This window comes from Macrotis lagotis, chromosome 2 (assembly GCF_037893015.1).
Source record: "Macrotis lagotis isolate mMagLag1 chromosome 2, bilby.v1.9.chrom.fasta, whole genome shotgun sequence".
Classification (NCBI taxonomy): domain Eukaryota; kingdom Metazoa; phylum Chordata; class Mammalia; order Peramelemorphia; family Peramelidae; genus Macrotis; species Macrotis lagotis.
Window position 1 is genome coordinate 76,358,554 of NC_133659.1, and position 21,008 is coordinate 76,379,561.

Genomic DNA, 21,008 nt, shown 5'->3' on the forward strand with positions numbered 1-21,008 from the left:
GCTGGTGCTCTATCCACTCCACCACATAGCCACCCCGAACAACTCTTAAAATACAAAAGAGCTATCTTGTTCCCTTCTCTGACTCTTGACAAAATATCCCTAGTTTCTCAAATGGCATGATCTCACATAATTCAACCACACAATCTTCAGGACACTCCCTACTTCATTAAAATCCTTTCAGGGGCGGCTAGGTGGCATAGTGGATAAAGCACCGGCCCTGGAGTCAGGAGTACCTGGGTTCAAATCCGGCCTCAGACACTTAATAATTACCTAGCTGTGTGGCCTTGGGCAAGCCACTTAACCCCATTTACCTTGCAAAAACCTAAAAAAAGAATCCTTCCTCAAATATGGTTCTTAGAAATGAATAGAACTGTCCAGAAAAGGATAATTCTTCACAGCAGAGGACAATGGGACTCTCTAGTCCTGAAAATAGGGCAATATCACACTCAACTCACATTGAGTTTGTAGCCCACTAAAGCTTTTTCCAGACTTTTTTTTAAGACAATCATCTACACACAGTTTACACCATCTTTTAAAATAGTTGAGCAGCTGTTTTTCCCTATCCCTAATCTACTCATTTTATCATCTCTTCTTTTTTCCCAATGGAACTAAAAAGACCAAATCTTGAAAACAAAGCTGTATTAGCATTTATCACAAAATAAAATAAGACTCATTTATACATTTTTATTGATCTTCTATTACTTACATTAAAGTCTGTCTTTTGTACATGTCTTCTAATTTAGCTGGTAAATTCTCTGTTTAGTTACATTAGTCTCTTTAGAGAATTTGCCTTTTTTTCATTCTTTGTTTTCAGAATTTTTTTCTTGAGAGTTTTCCACCAGAGGTGTACTAGCAAATGTTTAACTACTAGCTTGCAAAAAAAAAAAAATATGCAGGACACACTTTGTGGTTTAAACTTCATCATCAATATTTTCTCCTTCACTCTCTTTCTAGATAATCAACAAATAAATTCTCAATTTGTACCATTTGTTGCTTTTCAAAGTACAGGTGTTCATGTTGAAAGTTTCTCAACTAGCCATACAAACCAGCTCTGGCACATTCATTTCAAGTCCACTTAGACTGACTTCTCTTACAGATTTTAGACCATGGGATTTTTCATAACCTTTCTCTGATCACCTTGAGATACTCTCCTTAAATATAGGGTTCATGTAAGAGTATGCTTGACATTCTGCTCCTCTCATCAGAAATTTGAAGGTTGATTGACAATACTATAGTAAAGTAACCATTATCCACTTCATAGGTAATAGAAGAAATTAACGTTTCTTAGACTCTGTAGCTCACTTTCTTTATTATCACTTCTTTATGAATTTTTGAAAAGAAATATGAATTTATGGGTATTATTGTTGATTACTTTATTGAATTTTTTTTGGCCTAAAAATGTTAACTCTTGTTTATGCTGTTCTTCCTACATTGAACTATTTACCATCTAGTTTACATGGATAGTCCTCATTTTCTTTTCAACTTAAAGCCCATTCTCTTAAAAGTGATTTTTATTGATACCTAGTTTTACATTATCATAATTTTTCCTAATATCACTCCTCCTCCCTCTTCTAGACAGTCATTTCATGTTTAAAAAAAAAAAGAAGGAAGGAAAAAAATCAGTAAAATTGATTAATAAATTGAAAAAGTCTGAAAGTGAGTATAATATATGACCCTTGTGGGCCTCTCACATATGGAAAGGGGTGTGTGTGTGTCTTATCTCTTCTTAGAAGCCTTATTTATTCTCTCCAATTTTCTATATTTGCTTTTTATTATTTTGTGGGTGTTTTTCCATTTATGTTATTGTGATAATGGTGTATATTATTTTCTTGACAGTTTACTTCACTCTGCTCTGGCTCATATAGATCTTTCTATGCTTCTCTGTAATGATCATATTTATTATTATTTATAGCATAGAGCATTCCATTATTTTCATGTACTACAATTCACTAATAATGGAGATTCTCTTTGTTTCCAATGTTACTATCACATAAAGTGCTACTATAATGCTACTATAGAGGATTTTCTTCTTATCAATGGTCACTTTGATATATAAGTCTAATAAAATCAATGGGTCAAAGGTAGTGAATATTTTAGACATTTTTATTTGCATTGTTTTCCAAAATGCTTATGCTAATTTGCAGTTCCATCAACAGTGCTCCTAGTATGCCTTTCTTTTCACAACATTGATGATTTCTACCTTTTGTTTTTTTGGTCTATTTGTAGCACAAAAAGTGAAAATTCAGGGTAGTGTTCATTTGAATTTTTTCTTATTATTCATGCTTTAGAACATTCCTTCATATCATTGTGAATAATTTGTAATTTTTCTTTTGATAATCTTTTGATTACTTATTTAGTTGTCTGTGACTTTTGGGTCTGTGTGGTATGAGTTCATTGTTTATGTGTTACAGACTCCAAACCTTTATCAGAGAAATTTGATTCAAAAATCCTCACCCCCACCCCTGTCACCCCCACCCCACCACAGCCCACACACATCATTTGAGTATTTCTCTTTTTACCCTAGGTGCATTCATTTTGGTTGTACAGAAGCTTTTCAGTTTCATGTAGTCAAAGTTATCAACTTTGTCTCCTGTAATTTTTTTTCTTCTCTTGTTTGGTGTACCATTGGCTGGAAAAGTTTATATTTACTTTTTTTCTCATTTTTTTAATATAATGATCTTCAATATCAAGTTCATATATATATATATATCCATTTAGAATATATTATGAAAGTTTATATGAAGTGTTGGTCTAAGATTAATTTCTGTCAGTCTTTTATAGTTTTTCCTGAAAATATTTTTGAATCAAAAAAAGGAATTCTTTTGTAATTGATATTTTCTAGTTTATTGAAAACTAAGTTATTAAATGCCATTATTCCTATTTCTTCCTTGTATACTTTGTTCTGTTAATCCATGTCTCTGTTTTTTAATCAATACCAGAAGGTTTTGATGACCGCTTCTGTACAATACAGTACAAAGTCTGTTCCCCCTTCACCTCTTTGTCTTTCCATGATTTCCCTGGATATTTTTGCTTTTTTATTTTTCCAAATGCATTTAGTTATTATTTTCATTGAATTCTTTAAAAGATTTCTTTGATAATTTGATAGGTATAATATTAAAATTAATTTTGGTATTATTGTTACTTTTATTATATTGGCATAACCTAGACATGAACATTGAATATTCCTCTGCTATTTAAGTTCCATTTTATTTCTTGGCATTTTGTAATTTAATTTATTCAAGTGTTTTATAGTCTTGTAGGTTGATCCACAGATATCTTATGCATTTTCTAATTATTAGGAATAGGATTTCCTTTTCTATTATCACATTTAGATTTTGTTATTTTTATATAAAAATACTGTAGTTTTTATGAAGATTTACTTTCTAGCCCAAACTTTTATTAAAGCTATTAATTATCTCATTGAATATATTTACAAGTCCTTAGGATTTTCTCAGTAAATTGTCATAGTGGAAAATAAGGATAATTTTATCTCATCTTTACACCTAATTCTTTATCTTGTCTTATATTATTAGCATTTCCAAAACTATATCAAATAATAAAGTGGAGAGTGCACACCCTTACTTTATTACTATATTTACTGGAAAAAGATTAGAGTGTATCTTTATTGCATGTAGTAGTTACTTCTGATTATTTTTTATCATATGAAAAAGGTTCCCTCTATGCATATATTTTTTAGAGTTTTTGATGTAAATGACTAATGTATTTTGTTGAAATTTTTTTATTTGAATCTATTGTGATACTCATATGGCTTAAAATATTTTTATTTTAATATGATTAATTATGTTGATTGTTTTCCTAATGTGAAACTAACCTTTCCCCATAATAAAAATCCAATTTGGTCATAAGGAATGATTTCTTGGATTAACTATTGCATTTTGATAGGATTTTATTTAAAAATGTTTAATCAATATTCATGATATTGATATATAGTTCTCCTGTGCTTTATCCTTTTTTGGTTTAGACATTAGTACTATATTTTGTGTCATAAAAAGAATTTGGTAGGGTGCTTTCATTTTTTATTTTTGAGAATTTTTTTGTAATATTGGTACTAATTATTTTTTAAAAGTTTGATGGAATTCTCCTGTAAATCCATCAGGATCAGGTTGTTCTCTCACTTATCTTTCTCACCACACCCCCAAACCCTTAATTTGATAGTTCCTTTATAGTTAGTAAAAGGATTCTTTTCTGAGATAGCTTTATTTATGTTAGTCTGTTATTTTGGCCATTTTATATTTTTAAAGCTATTCCAAATCTTTTGTGGCTTACTTTTGTTAGCGTATAATGAATAGAGAGGGTTTTGCTGAGGTATTTTTATTCTTGTTTTGCTGTGATTTCACTAGTTCATTTTCTATTTGTTAACTTAACTTTCTGTCCTCTTTTTAATCAGCTTGACTAAAGATTTATCAATTTTACTGGCCTTTATAGTTTATAGTTTCATTAATCATATAGAGTTTGTTTTTATTTTTCTTTTGGTTTCCACATTATGTTTTTCTTCTCAATTTCAATATCTCCTTTTTTTGTATTTTTAAAAGATATGCCTATTTATTTGGCTTTTGAATTTTTAGAAATATACATTCAATTTATTAATCCAGTTGTTTCTATTTTTATTAATGAATGTTTATAGAAACAATATTTCCCCCATGGGCCTTCTTTAGTTGCATCCCAGAAATTTTGATATGTTGTTTCATCATTAAGATTTTCTTTCATGCAATTACTGTTTCTTTGATCCATTCATCATTTAAGATTTCATTGCTAAGTATTATTTGGGCCTGCATTTTGTTTGTGCTTCCTGAACTGGGGCCTGTTTTTATTCCCTTATGATCCATAAAGAATCTGTACTATTTTTGCCTTTTTACATTTATTTGCAATACCTCTGTGTCCAAATACTTGTCAATTTTTGTAAAGGTTTTATGTCATAATAAGAAATATGTATGTTCTTTAGCAGTTCTATTTAGGAAATGCCAAAATTCTTTTAGATCTAATTTCTTCACCTTTTTCTTTAAAAGGGGGGGTTTCTTTCCTTCATTCTCTTCTTTCTCTCCAAATTCACTGAGTTCCTATATAATTCCCAAACTTTCTAAATTTCTTCTCCAGCTTTGGCTCCTTCAGCTAAAGTACCAATAATTTTCTCACATATTGTATTCTCCCACCTATGGCAGAAGTTGGGTTTTTAAAAAAAAGATCTGTTAATCTACAATCTTCATATAAATTATTTAAACTCATTTCTCATTTTAACCAGGTCACAGTGATGATGCATCTGGTGACCTGGGACAACAATAACTTTCCTATTTATAGTACTTGGATTGTGGGTGGTGCTTCCCGCTTTTATTGGAATTGGTTTTTGCCCACCAAGTCATTTCTTTCGGTCTGATGTAATGCTTCCTTGGCCCTAGATCTAGGAGCTGATCCTTGTTTTCAAGGATGGCCCAGTATTGCCTGATATTGCCCTTGAGAATCTGAGGGGTAGGGACAGGGGGTTGACTCATTGTGTGACCTGTCTCACTGCAGTGTTTGTAGTACTCGTTAGAGATCTACTATCCAAGAACAGACTTGTCGTGACACTGCATAATGTAAGAAATTTCATAGGATTAGTGCCCAAGGCGGCAGAATTGCCCGCCAGGTGCATGATACTTATTTAGGTGATTATATTATGATTATATTATATTATGTGATTACACAGAACTGGCAGTGTGCTAATGTGTCTAGGTTGGGGCACGTGACCTCGAGGGAATGAAGGCTGCTTAAGAATTGGACTACACCAGAGAAATTACTAGTTGTTCAAGTCCAACAAGAGTGATTATTTACATGAGACTTTCTTAGATCTCCCCAGTCCACAAGCAAACCATCATCTGAAATCCCACAGCTCTACCTAGCAGTTTTTATCATTTAGATACTTCTTAACACATGGGTTTATATACCATCAATTATCATTTCGTGTATGTGTGTGTGTGTGTGTGTGTGTGTGTAATTTCCCCAAATACATGAAATGAATGTAAATTTTTGGGGGAGTGGAGTTGGGTTGTTCACCAATGTGAGGGCATACAGCAGAGACTCAACAAAAACTGAGATTTAAAGGAACACAGAATTATTTCTTCCACATCACAGGGTTTAGGGGTATAGCACCTCTACAATCTGGAAAATCCAAGTAAAATTTTTGGATGCTCTCTTCATACCCCCCCCATCTGATTTTTTTCTCTTTCTTTTATGGGATATGTACAGTAAATATTGTAAATTGAAAAATTTTATAATTTTTGTAAATTGTAAATTTTGTAAAATTTGGGCTATTTGGTCATAGGCTATATTGAAAAATACTATACATATATTTTGTGCATTTCTAAGCTACACTTTTTCTGTATTTTCTGCTGGCCTTTGTATGTCATCTGCAGGTTCCACAAAATTAACTCCTCCAAGATTCCATTTTATTTCTTATGCCAACTCATGATATATTGAAACTGCAAAGGGGAAAATTGTAGTATAGAAGGGGTAATTGTAGAGTCATTAGAGACCTTTCCAGATAAGTTTATCTTCAAATCCTAACTGAGTTTTAGGAGTTGCTCCCCCACCCCCACAACCTTGAGTGTGCTAAGATCTATTCTAAATCGGAAAAGATTTCAATCAATGATTTCAATGCAATAATGTTTTTAAATGTCTACAGAGATCTACTAAAAATCAAATGAGATAAAATGAGCTTAATACATCACCTTAACATAATAGTTTAATAAATGCTAATTCTGTTTCCTTTTTCTGCTATATACTAGTAAAACACTTTCCTAGATGTTTGACATAAAAAGACAAACATGAAATAGTAGTTCCCCTCAATGAACTTACATTCCACCAGAGATTTTCTATCAAAATGGTGCAGTAGTACCTAGAGCTTTCCTGGTTACCAATCCCAGACTTATTTGCATTTCTGGATTCACAGCTCAAATGTGCTAATGTTAAGGTGATAGCTGTTGAACCAATGATTTAAAAAAAGATGGAGAGAGTAGAAGTGGTTTCCTCATCTGTATTTTCCAAGTTTCTCTAAGGCCAGATTAAAAGCACAACTCTATATTTCTTGAGTCCCTTTCATTCTAAGATGACATGTGGAAGAATCAGAGATGGGATCCCAGCTCTAACACTAAATAACTGATTGACGTTGGACAAGTAATTTGCCTTAATTTCCTGATTTATAAAATGGAGATGATTGTTGAGTTCTCCTTGCCCATCAGGGGATTCATTCAGCTCAGGAGAGAAAAGAAACATGGGTATACTTAGGTGGGGATGCTAGCAGGACAACAAGCATAGCTGCTTATTGAAAGTATCAAACAGTTCTTTATAGCAGAAAACCACAAAATTAGCATACAGGATAAAAACAATGATGTAACTCTAACCTGGCAGGATGTAACCCAGGTCAACAAGTGTTATCAAATCAGAGTTCCATGGAAAGCCTTCAGCTTGAGGGTCACCAGAGCTTAGATTTTTAGTCATAACTGACCTTCTTACCCAAACTCACTCAAGTGGATATCAACAGATAATAATATTTTGTATTACCATTATGATAGAACTGTCATCAGAATTGGGAAGTTTCATTGGTGGAATAGGAAGATTTGGGTCCAGATATTGTATCTTCTACATTTACTTAACATCTCTGAGAATCAGATCTTAATCTACAAAATGAAGGATGTAGACTAGATAGCATCTAAGGTCCCTACAAGTTCTAAATCTATAATCCTATGGCATGCTCAACATAAACAGGTAGGAAATGGAAAATATAGAATAGAAAATCAGATCTTTGAGCTCCAAAATCCATATTTTTTTCCCCTACTCATTTCCTGTTCTTTTCTCATTGCTCACTGAAGGCCCTCTAACATTTGGTCTGTGACCTGTTCCCAAATTACGAAAACCAACATTCCAAAACCAAAAGTTGCAAAAGCAAAATCAATCTTGAGCTAAGTGGTTTATTTTTTCAAAGTCTAAATTTATGGAACCCTTTCTGTGGATTTCCCTTCCTGCTCTACCTGCAACATTAAAAGGTTTTGTCTTTCCAAAGGACTCAAGAATAGAAGGGGAGGGTAGAATCAGGCTTTGATTCACTTTTAATCTTTTCCTGAGTTCACTGTAGATAAGGATGATGGAGCTTTTTTCCCTTCCTGAGGGGATTAGATGAGTCTTTTGTGGCAGGAGAGGAGAAAACTCCCAGTCACTAAAGAAGGGCTTATTAAATGATAATCCCAGATAAACCTCTAGTAATCAGTCACTTACTGCCTACCTGGTGATGAGAAAATATCAAGGCATTTAATTAACTCCTTGAGAAGTCCATCTTAAACCTCATCCCCATACCCCCTTCTTTCTCTGCCTCTGATATTCCCTCTGTCTTTCTCCCCCACCCTTGACTCTTCTTCACCCTGCTCCTCTGTCACATTCAGTGACATTGCTTGGGCTCATTTTTCCCTCTTATAAGACCTCTACCTAGATCTTATTCATAAACAGACATAGAATGTTGTCTGCTCCAGTAGAATCCAGACTTCAAGAACTGTTTAATTTTTGTCATTGTATTTCCAGCATCTTGCTCAGAATCTGGTGAAACAAGAATTGCTACTGCTTGTTGATTAGCTAGGGAGACTGAAGATCTTCCAAGACAGCCAGCCCCCTTGTCAGAAAGTTCTAAGTACACCCGAATTGAGGTGGTAGTACAAAGAGGAGGAATCATGATATTTTGGGGTCCATCTCTCCCACGTCCCCCTGCCATGAAACAGACTGGAAAGTCATGTGTGTATTTATCTACTTATATCTGCTGACCTCTTCTTTTAATTTGCATTAAAATACTGTTTCTACTCATGAGATCATCATTTTAGATTTCCTTTTCTCACTTACACTGCTGTCTTGCTTTAACAATGGTCTTAGGGTGTAAGCCATGGTGCATTGTAAATTGTGGTGAAAGTAATATTTATAAACAAGTTCTTTTATTATTTCCATTAGTAAACTCTAGAGAATAGGGCCCAGGATTTGCCTTACATTGAGCTCTGAACTATAAGTGGGTGGTTTTAACAAACCTTCATTGGTTTTCCCACCCACTTCCTATCACAGGTCCAGATGTACTATATCATCATTGTATACCAAAGGAACAATGTAGGAGGGATGACAAGGGCCACCAGAAAGTTTGGCCAGGCCACTACTGGCTCCCACATCTTGGAAAACAATAGATGGATGAAGCGACCTGCTATTGTGGAAAGTGCTGAATTTGAAGTTGGCAGAGACCTAGGTTCTAATCTTACTTCTCTTACTTGGATAAGTCATTTAATATCTGGACCTTCATTTGCAAAATGAAGCTAATAATTGCAAATCCACTTTATTAAGTAGTTCTAGTAATTTAGAAACTCCAAGCTGTATGTAAGAGTGCACTATTAGTAAGAACATCTAGGGGGTCATTTGTCAGCTTTCTAAATTACTCTTTGTCACTAACAATCAATGGGAATGCTCAGTTGAAATTATCTTTGTGTAACCAAAAAGGCAGAGGAAGGATAGAGGTGATGTCCTTATTGAAGGCAGGGGAAATCCAAGGTTGGAAATCAAAGAAGAGCAAAAAGGTTTAAGATTGGTTCTCACAAAACCTAAGAGAAATCAGCTTTAGTACCTTTTGTGTTCTAGTTAACATCAAGGATCCTTTGATCATTCAATGTGAGATAGTGAGTTGCAGTGCACTGAGGACTGACCTTGAAACCAGGAAGACTTGGGTTCAAGTCTTACCTGGGACACATACTGGTTATATGATCCTGGTAAATCATTTAAGCTCTCAATATTTTAAGATTATAAATTGTTCCTTAAAGGTGGGGGGTCTCATTTGACTTTCTTTGTTTCTCCAGGACTTAGTACAGTGCTTAGCACATGGTAGATACTTCATAAACATTTATTGACTGGATGTCCTGCTAGCTTCTTCATCAGGCAGTTCTCCATAGCAATGAAAATACAGATTCAGTGTCTTTCCCCTAATGTATTCTAGGCACTACACCAGGCTAGGGATACAATTAAGTAAATGAAATTATTGTTTTAATAAATTTAAATAAATTATATCCTCTAGAAATTTACATTTGATACAAAAATATGTCTGTTGTGTGAGATGATAAAGATTTTTTTGTAACTTTGTGATCGATCACTCATTGATGCATAACTCTGGTGCCATCTCTTGATTCCAGACTAGGGCCCTATTCCTGTCTGTTGTTTTTGCTTTGGGTCTAGTACCTGACCTCTGCATTGTCTTCCAGCTGGTATCACCAACTGTTTCTGACCAGAGACTGAATAATAAAACAGCAAAGGGAGCTGCTACCCTCAGGGCACCAGATTTGGGGGAATTTTGTTTTAGAAATTGCATTGTAAATAATGGTTCTTCAGGAAAGAGAATGCCAATTGACTAACAGCTTCTGCAAAAGAATGGACCCCATGACCCCAGGCTCATTATCACCAGATTCTTGTACAGATTCCAGCCCACTGAGATTTCTTTCTCTCAACCCCATTCCTCTTCTTGTTTTTGAAATCTTCTCCAAACCAGGAAACATACTTGTGTTTTCTTACATGGCTAAACTGTTCTGCTAATGCAGATGATATACTTGGGGACTGCTCAATATTGTGGATACTAAAACAATTTTCATTCTTGCCTAGGGCATTGCTGCTCCCTATGCCTCCATAGCATCAATCCCTATGGTATCCAGGTGGAAAGGGGTAGGGTAGGACGAGTGCCCTCAAATAATTTCCCCCTGGATGTATGATAGGATATGAATTCATGGGGAGCTTTAATTACTTACGGGTTGACCTCTAGCTAAGCCAGATGTCATCTCTAGAGCTTGTTGCTTTTCTTCCTAAGGTTGAGCCTAGTTGTTTATTAAAGATGCCTAAAGATCGAATATGCAATAATATGCCTTGCCTTAGGGACGAACAGGGTTAGGCATTATGGTGGCTGGTGTCAAGTGCTTTAGTCTCATCTTCCATTATCTATTGTCCTTATTCCTAGCATCCTCAGACAGCTATCTTCCCCCCCCCCCATCTCTCCTGTAGGCTAGGGGGATAGTTACCTTTTCTCCTTCTAGCAGTCCCACAAATGAGCTCCTTTGTTTTTGTTATTATTTGTTTTTACATTAAAACCCATTTTAATTTGACTAGTAGTCTCTGTCACCAAGAGGTAATATGTGGGAGCTCAACGTTTTGGATGAGAATTTCTTGGCAGAAAAGAAAATTGCTCAGCTTACCAAGATAGCCCGTCACATATCTATAGGGTATCTTGTATTTATGTCCTTTTGAGAGGCAGTAAAATGGAAAGTATGCTGGATTTGGAGTCAGGCAAGAGTTGGCTTTAATCTCAGTCATGTGATGTTGGGCTATCCCAGTCTCTTTAAGCCTCTTTTTTTGATCTCTGTAATAGGTATAGAGAAAGGATTTATTTGGCATAGGGATCTCTCAAATGAGGAAACATTCTCTTCCAAAATGGAGCAACATCTGCTCTGTACATAAGACTCTCAAGACATTGCCCAGGGCAAAGGTGTCAGTTCAAGAATTGTCCAAACTACAATAAATTGTAATTAGGAAATATTTATCATAATAAATAAAATATAACAGAATGTAGATAATGTAAATATGTGATTTTCTAAATAAATTTATGACTTTTAGACATCTTCATGTATGGTTTATTGGCTCCCATTTCTAGTTGAGCTTGAGATAGGGGATTAAATGAATTTCCTAATATCCCACAACCAGTATGTGTCAGAGGAAGAGACTGAACCCAGTTTTTCCTGATTTCAAGGCCAGTACCCTAGTCATACACAATACTATCTGTCATCTGTCAAATGGGGATGACATTATGAGTTGTTGAGAGAATCAAATGGGATCAAATGTAAATGGAATCAAATGTAAAACATTTTGTTAACACTGAAGCATATAAATGGTAATCCACCCTCATCATTATTATCATCATCATCTCCTAGAATGGTATATATAGACATATACTGCCTATAGAAACACTGCTCAGAGTAGTTTGGTATTTTTGTGAAGGTCAATTTTGAGAGTAAAAGAAAATACAGTTTAAGAGAAGAAGAGGAGGCAGAGATGATAGACAGAGTTCAACTACTCTTTGTCTGAATAACTAAACTCTTACAGAACAGGAGTTTAGTTAGTCATTTTAAACAGGTAAGGGGAAGAGGCTGTTTCCTTATAAATCACTGTCTTTTTTTTTTTTAGATTTTTCAAGGCAATGGGGTTAAGTGGCTTGCCCAAGGCCACACAGCTAGGTAATTATTAAGTGTCTGAGGTTGGATTTGAACCCAGGTACTCCTGACTCCAAGGCTGGTGCTCTATTCACTGCACCACCTAGCTGCCCCCAAATCACTGTCTTTAATGTAGGTTGTTATATTTCTGTAGGATTAATCAGAGCAAGATGATGGTTTTATTCTGGCTTGCCTACAGATTAGGAATCATTCCTATCTTCACTTAGGTATTATGGGGGGGCTATATCATTGGGGTGACATAATCCGGTTGCTAGCTGGTCATGGATCCTAATATTACAATATCTCGTAATTATGTAGTATTATCTCATTTTATTTAAAGAAGAAGCTTCCTGAAGCAGGTTGGTCAAGTCAAATAGTAAAGAAGCAAAAATGAGATTAAACCATCCCCAAAATATCCTTAGAGTTCTATACTATTTTCTATACTGACTCTTCCTACCTCAATCAATTTTCCTTTCCCTGGAAGTGGTCGCACGAAAATCCTCTGACTTTGTGAAAATTGCTTTTGCCGAGATCCTTAGATGGTTCTTTCAGTAAAAGTGGGGTAGCCAATGCCCCTTGGCTCCTTTGTGGAACTGTGACTTTCAGTTCACAAAATTGTCTTACTTCCACCTTAGGATGACAGTAGCAGTGACAATGACAGTGGTAGTGGTAGATGTAGTAGTGGTGGTGGTGGTGGTGGTGTGTTCAGTTATAGCTAACTCTTCCTGATCCCATTTGGGGCTTTCTTGGCAAAGACACTAGAGTAATTTGCCATTTCCTTTAATGATGATTAAGTAGTGATTTACTGAGGGTCATACAGATAGTAAGTGTCTGAAGACAGATTTGAACTCAGGAAGTCTCCCTTACTCCAGACTGGAACTTTCCCAGTGCATCCCCCAACTGCCCCATTAGCACGACTATTCTGGTCTTAAGTCTTTGAGTTCCTTATTTGTGTCTTTGTTCCTCTACAGCACATTTTTTTTTTGGCCAGAGAATACTAATCTGAAAGAATCTTGAAATAGTCAGCAGTAGTATCCTTTTATCCTGAGTGATAGTTGTGATACCTAGTGTAATATGGTTGTAGAGTCAAGATTGAAATCACAAAGATCTGGGTTCTAGCAACAACTTTGACAATAGCTATGTTTTCTGAATGAGTCATTTCATGTCTTTCAGCTTCAATTTACCAATTTATAAAAACCTCGAGTCTAACCAGAGCTCCCTTTTCCTCATTCAGTAAACTCCAGTGACTTCTTTATTCTGCTAAATCCTATGCTTGCCTCCTCACCTGTCCCCTTCTTATCTTTCCTGTTCCCTCACACCTTACTCTCCTCCATGTTCTCTGTGACACACTAGCTTCCTCACTGCTCCTTGAACATCTCCCAACTCTGGACATCTTCACTAGTGTTCCCTGATTCCTATAGCTCTTTTTCTACTCATCTCTCCCTCCTGATTTCCCTGGCTTCCTTGACTTCCTTCAAGTCTCAGCTTCCTCATCCTCCTTTATCTTAGAACCTCCCTTTCAAAATCATTCTCAATTCATCTTGTATATAATTGTTTACATGTTGTCACCCCAATTAGCTTTTGAGCAACTTGAGAGCAGGATTATTGTTTGCATTTTTTTTAGTTGTCAGTGCTTAGCAAATGTTTAATAACTGCTTGTTGATAGACAATAAAACAGGGCTATTAATATCTATGGTACCTGCCTTACATGACTGGTGTAAGCCCCAGAGGAAATCACCTCTCTGTCTCTCTAGGATACCTTGCAAGTTTTAAAGGGATACTGTTGTCATCATCATCCACTTGGCCTCTCTGACAATCCAACCTAGAACCGATGAAAGCTTCTATTTGGGGAAATTAAATCCAAAATGGTTGAAAAAGATTGTTTTTGCAAGGGCTTCTGGATCAGAAATCAGGGTCCCTGTTTCTCAGGGTGGAGACAATAACTCACAGACCTGGAGATTAAATTTAAGTATTAGGGATGGGGGGTCAGGGAAGAATAGAGTACAGAATTCATTTCTTTCCTTCTCTCCAAGTAGCTTCTTCTTTACATCTCATTTGTTTTACCAATAATCTCTTCTTCCCCCACTCCTCCTGAAGACTAATGTGATAATTGCCATGTGCTCCTGTTTACTCAGGGAGGGGGTGGGTCTGCCACCCCCAACTGGGCAGGTTCCCAAAGGAAAACATTCTCCCTGCCTGGGTGCTGGTACCCACTGAGCATTTTCCCTGCGCAGGTGTACTGCCACCCCCGGACCTTTTCACCGTCTGTCATCATCCCCATATAGTGTGCACGTGTATGAGTGTCACTCCCAAGGGGTTAGAGCCTGCAGGTGAGAAAGGAAGGTGAGAAACTGAAGAATAGGGAAGCCTGAAGCTGATAGCCATGAGCCAGCATTCTGGTTCACTGAGAGTTGCATCAGCTAAACAAGGAGGCATTGACCTGAGGAAGGGCACTATTCTTTGGTCTAAGCATTCTTTTTCTAGGGTCTTCTTCAAGTGGGGTCTCGTTTCTGATGAGGGTTTGTATTAAGTTCCTTTTCTTTTTTTGGCTAATGCTAGTTACCTGGGGAAGGAAGAATAGAAGAGGCAGGTAAATGGATACCCTGAACTCAGCAGAGGATTCTGGGTAATATTTGATTTTTTCACCAGAGTGGGTCTTGTTTAGAATAGTTTGCAATGACTTCTCAGTGTCTCTGAAGCAAGAGAGGATGAAAACCTATAATAATAATCCATGAAAGCAGTTTGTGAGAATAGAGCCTGTCACTTGTTGGGGGGGTGGAAGGAGGGGGTTACTGAAGAGAGAATGAAAGAGAAACACATACACACTTTACACACACACATACTTACCCTTCTCTCTTCCACCCCCCTGCTATGAGACAGACACATGCACACCATGAGAGAGACAATAGTCACAACTCAGGGGCTTAACTTGCACTGTTCGCTTCACGTTTCTCCCCTCCTGCTTGGTGTTAAGGCAGTTGCTGCCTCCAGAGCTGTTGATGACTTTTAAAAAATGTTATTTTTTCCCTCTTTCAAAAGACACTTCAGCAGTCGTCTCTCCTACACTGGACAATTTTAAGATTTTTAATAATGATGAATCAGATGCAGATTGAAGGCTTAATTAGCCCTGAAGAGAAAGTAAAAAAAAAAAAAAAAGAAAAAGCTTTCCAGCCTGAGGAAAGAAAGGCTGGTGTCCATTACTTGCCCACTGGCCCTTGTCACTGATTCATCAATGATGGAACAAGGTGGTATGAGACCCCCTGGTAAGATAGGAAGATTCCCCTATCTCTGGGAGAAAATGCAGGGAGAGAAAGGCTGGGAAAGGAGACTGAGACAGGGCAGCAATTCTATTAAAAGGTTTGTGAATAATCTAGGAAGGATGTCAAACAGCTTTCTCCAGAAAACCTTTTAAGCTGCCAATCAACTTTAATCATTCCCCAGGGCAGTGACTGTAGCTACTGCTCATTTGCTGCTGTTCATCATCATCTTCATTGTCATTTGGCAATGCCAGTCAGTTATTGTCATGGCCCCAGTGTTGTGAGAGGTGCCACTCAGAGCGACAAAGAGGTGTAAGACAGGGTCCTTGCCCTTGACACATTTTTGCCTTAGAGAAGAGTGGATCTGGGCTCTGGTTCTAGAGGAAGTAAAACAAATTTACTCCCCAAAGTATTAATCAATCAATCATTGGAACTAACCAGATTTCTTGCCCTTCCTGCACAGGGTTGGAGATATATAAACAATGCTTTTCTTAGATCATTTAATTCATCTTGCAGTAGGGGCTGCCACTTCAATTCTTCTAGAAAAATAATTTCTTGCCTTAATTAAAATCCTTCCAAAAAAAGAGCCCATAAGATCCCTCCATAGTTTAGTAACAGTAATAATTGACATTTATATAGCAATTTAAGAATGACAAGCATTTTACTTACATTATTTTCCCTGATTGTCATTGCTACTCTATAAATAGAGCATATATGGATATATATGTATATAAAGTTGCTATTTTTATAAAATAAGTATAAATGAGAAAATTAAGGCTCAAGTTGCCTGTGGTCACATAGCTGCTAAAGTTTAGAGATGGGATTTGAAAGTGGGTCCTTCCCAGACTGTGAGCTCCTTGAGGGCAAGAACTGTCTTTTGCCTGGTACATATAGTAGGTACTTGACAAATATTTATTGACTGACTGACTCTGAATATATAGCATGTTACTAAGCAGCTGCAATAATTTTTTGGAGGCCTGACCTAAGTTCCCCATATTCTGATTTAAATTAATCCTATTTCAGTTGTTTAGCTTTTGTTTTTTGAAGAAGACTGATGACATCACCAGTGAAGTCTTGGCTTATGTGTGAATTAAGTAAGACAAAGTCATTAGCCTAACAATCTTTTTAATAGAACCAAAGATATGGATCCTATATTCTGGCAATTGGAAGGACTTTGACTCTGCTCATCTTGCTTAGTAAAAAGGCATTTTTCTCCTTGTAACTACCCCAAAAATTAATACACTAAATTGAGTTGGGGAAAAGACAAAGGCAAAAGGTGGAGATTAGGTGTGAAGGGAAATGCTGCTCCCAAACTATTACTCAAAATTTCTGCTACTTCAGAAGGGGACAAGTGGCTAGTTGAAGCTCTCTCTCTCTCTCTCTCTCTCTCTCTCTCTCTCTCTCTCTCTCTCTCTCTCTCTCTCTCTCTCTCTCTCTCTCTCTCTCTCTCTCTCTCATACAGAAGAAGAAAAACATGAATGTAAGTTTTAGCTGTGATTGAAATTACATGTTAGCCCTTTTGCAGATAAGGAAATTGAGGTAGAAAAAAAGTAACAGCACCCAATATGATACTCTGAACATCATGTAAACTGGATTGAATAGTCATACAACTATATGATACTAGAACGCAGATCTACTGATTACTAGTTCAGAGCTCTTACCCTTGCCATGCACTGTCTCCCATTGTACAATGGCACCTAAGTGGTGCAGTGGATAGAGCATTAGCATCAGGAAGACCTGAGTTCAAATTTGACCTCAGATACTTATTGTGTGATCTTGGGCAAGTTACTTAATCCTGACTGCCTCACATCCAGGGCCTTCTCTAGTTATCCTTATTTATATCTGGCCACTGGACCCAGATGGCTCTGGAAGAGAAAGTGAGGCTGGTTACTTAGCACCATCTACCCCCCCCTTCCCAGCACCCCCATCCCACTAAAATCCAATTCATGTGCTTGCTATGACATCACCTCTCTGATGTCATGGTCTTCTTTGAGAATGAAGGACAAACATTAGTATATCTTTGTAGAAAATATGGAGAGGAGAACATGGTAGAAGTGAGCATATCATGGGAAGTGTACTGAATTTGGAGTTCAAGTCCTCATTCTCCTGTTTGTTATCTATGTGACTCTTTCTGGGTCTCAATTTGTTCATATGTAACATGAAAGGATTAGATGAGATGATTTTTAAGGCCATTTCCTGCTTTTAATTCTAAAGAGACCAACTAGAAAAGAACAGTGTGGTCAACAAGCATTTTTTAAGCTCTTACTAGGCATTGTTCTAAGCACTGGCATTACAACAGGGAAAAAAAATATTCCCTGACCTCAAGGAGATTACATTTTTTTAGGGTTTTTTTTTGCAAGGCAATGGGATTAAGTGACTTGCCCAAGGCCACACAGCTAGGTAATTATTAAGAAGGAGATTACATTTTAATAGAGAGACAATTTGCAAACAACTGAGTACATACAAAATCTCACTCTGTCTCTGTCTCTCCATTTCGGTCTGTCTGTCTGTCTGTCTGTCTGTCTTTTTGTCTCTATCTCTGTTTCTCTCTGTGTGTCTCTGTCTCTCTCTCTCTCTCTCTCTTTGTCTCTTTCTTTACTATGCAAAAGAAGAAATATGTGAATGTAAATTTTAGTCATGGGAATGAGAGAAAATAGAAGGCTGGTCACTGATATCAGAAGCAGTTTATTGGTAGAGTGTTGGGTTGAGAAGAAAAGGACCTGAGTCCTTATCTCAGTTCTATGAGCAATCATCTGTTTGAATAGATAATAATATGGTGTAATATCTACCTCCAATGAAACCACTCCAAGAGATGATGGAAGATTTTGAAAAAAAGGTATTTTCATCTACATACCCTTACCAAAATCAAGATTTGCATGGGTTTTTTTTTTTTGGTTGATTTGATATTAGCATCAGGCAAGGAAAAATTTCTTTAAAGCTAGATTTTTTTTAATGATGTCTGCTCCTTAGGGGCAACATGATTACTAGAGAGAATGCTAGATTCAGAATCAGAAAGACCTGGGTTCAAAACCCAATTCTATCACTAGTTATATGACCTTAAGACAGTGCCAACAACAACAAGAACAAACTTTTATACAGCACTCTTCTGTGTATCTTTCACTCGCAAAGAGGACCATGACATTAGGGAGGTGATGCCATGACATGCAAGTGAATTGGATTTGAGCGAGAGAGGCTATGCAAAGTTACCAGCCTCACTTTCTCCTCTGGAACCATGTGGGTCCAGTGGTCAGATAATGATTATCAACATGACTAGAGATAATCCTGGATGTAGTGGGAGACTGATCTTTTTAAGCTAACTTGTTTCCAGGACTCAGTTTGACCAAGGCAATGTTCATTCAGTAATTGAGTTAGGTAAGAAAGAAATGAAGCAAAAAATAGCCTTTCTTGCATAGTCAGGAAAAAAAAAAATTCTCGAGACAAATATCCTCAGGATTTCTAGCCAAAACAGAAATAATTGCTATTTACATTCATGCTGAGACAATCAAGGCCCCAAACAATGATAACTTGGGCCTTGGCCTGGGAACTATTGTTGACCAGAGATTTGATATTGTAACCTCTTGCCAGGTTTCAGTGGTCAAAATTTACATTCTTTTGGGTAGAGCACACTCAGGTAAAGAGATGAGGGTGGAAGAAAGGAAGGGAGGGAGAAAGGGAGGAAGGAAGGAACTAATGAGAGAGCAACTGGCCAGCAATGGAGCAAGCTCCTATTCACATAGGTTGTTGCTGTGCTTCATTCTTGAAACCCATGGAGTCAGGAAGGTGATGCCACAATATTCTGAGTGCATGTAAATAGCATTTGTTTCTTTTTTGACCAGAAACCCTGAGGACTTTCCAACTTCCAGAGTGATTTTTGGGGGGTGGGGGTGGGGCTCTGCAAAAGAGATCTTTTAAATTTTTTTTTGACAAGACAATGGAATTGAGTGACTTGTCCAAGGTCATCCAGCTAAGTATTAAGTATCTGAGGTCAAATTTGAACTCAAGTTCTCCTGACTCTAGGGCTGGTGTTCTATCCACTTCACCATCAAGCTGCCCCAAAACAGATCATTCTTCACTTTATTTCTTTCCTACCTAGTCTTAATCACTGAATGGGCTTTGCCTTATCAAACTGATACCTATTAAAGATCTTTCCTTAAAAAGGTCAAGGTCTTTCACTATACCCAGGACCACCCTGACCCCTGGACCCAGATGACTCCAGAAGAGAAAGTGAGACTGGTGACTTTTCACAATCCCTCTCATTTAAAAAATCCGTGGCACTATAGAATTTTGCAAAAGTACTTTATGTACACATACATTTACACAATCATAGGAATTCATAGAGAGGTTGAGTCACATTGGTGTAAAGAGCTCTCCATGTTGATGAAATTACAGAACCTTCTATAATTTGCTTTGGGTGACTGATGCCTATGATCCGAGCTTTCATTGCTGCTAGTTGGGAGTATGATATGTATGGTAGGCTTGTGGATTCTGAGGCAGAGAAGAGGTGGCTTATTTTCAACTTATCAGGACTGAGATCACTCACCCTTTGACTCTCTTGTTAGAATGTGATGACCTCAGAAATCCAAATCCAAAGTCAAGAGAATCACTTAGTAAAAAGATTTAACCAAATTCATTAAGCTTCTATAACTGTGATTTTTGTGGGAATAATGATGGCTCATATTTTTGTAACACTTAGTTTACAAAATGCTTTCCTCACAACAACTGTGAAAAAAAGTAGTACAAAGTCTACCATACTCCTTTGACAGATGAGGAAACAGTCTTGGAGAAGTTCTGTGGATTTTCTAAGGTTGTATTATTGGAATTAGGTGAGGATTTCTTTCCAGGTTCAGTGCTCTTTTTGACTACATCTCACTTCCCCTCTTGGGTACCACCAGAATAACAATGTGACTGTTTTTTTTCCATCTTCCAGACCAATGATGCCTTAGGAGCCACCTGGAATTGGCTGTACTTCATCCCCCTCATTATCATCGGATCCTTCTTTGTTCTCAACCTTGTCCTGGGAGTGCTTTCCGGGTAAGCAAAATTATTTTGGTCATTCTTGGATTCCTCACACATATAAAATCGCTTTTTCTCTTCATTTTAAGGTTTATATGCAGACATCTCAGAGCTTCCTCATGGCAAAAGGCTCCTTACAGACTTCCCTTGCCTGGGACTCCAATGACCCAGGAGCTAAACAAAGGTCTCCCATGAGTAATTCCAACAGGTCTCAGCTGAGGCCCCAGCTGAGAGTTAGAAATGAATGCTGAAGTCTGTGGTTGGGGCAACTTAAACTGGTGTAGGTCAGTTGTTTCATTTGTGTCCAACTCTTCATGATTGCATAGGGGGTTTTCTTGGCAAAGATACTAGAATGGTTTACCATTTCCCTTACCAGCTCATTAGTTTGCAAAATGCTTTCCTCACAACAACTGTGGGAAAAAAGTAGTACAAAGTGTACCCTACTCCTTTGACAGATGAGGAAACAGTCTTCGGAGAGGTTCTG

The 21,008-nt window shown here is 37.0% G+C and overlaps 1 protein-coding gene across 3 annotated transcripts in view; it reads left to right on the plus strand.

Moving 5' to 3' along the window:
• Window positions 1-21,008, plus strand: part of CACNA1E (calcium voltage-gated channel subunit alpha1 E) — a 596,540-nt gene that overhangs the window by 367,689 nt on the left and 207,843 nt on the right. For all 3 annotated transcript variants that reach the window (XM_074222185.1, XM_074222182.1, XM_074222184.1), the window contains one exon: window positions 20,439-20,542. In XM_074222185.1, the coding sequence (XP_074078286.1) occupies window positions 20,439-20,542 (104 nt within the window). The remainder of the gene's footprint in view (window positions 1-20,438; window positions 20,543-21,008) is intronic.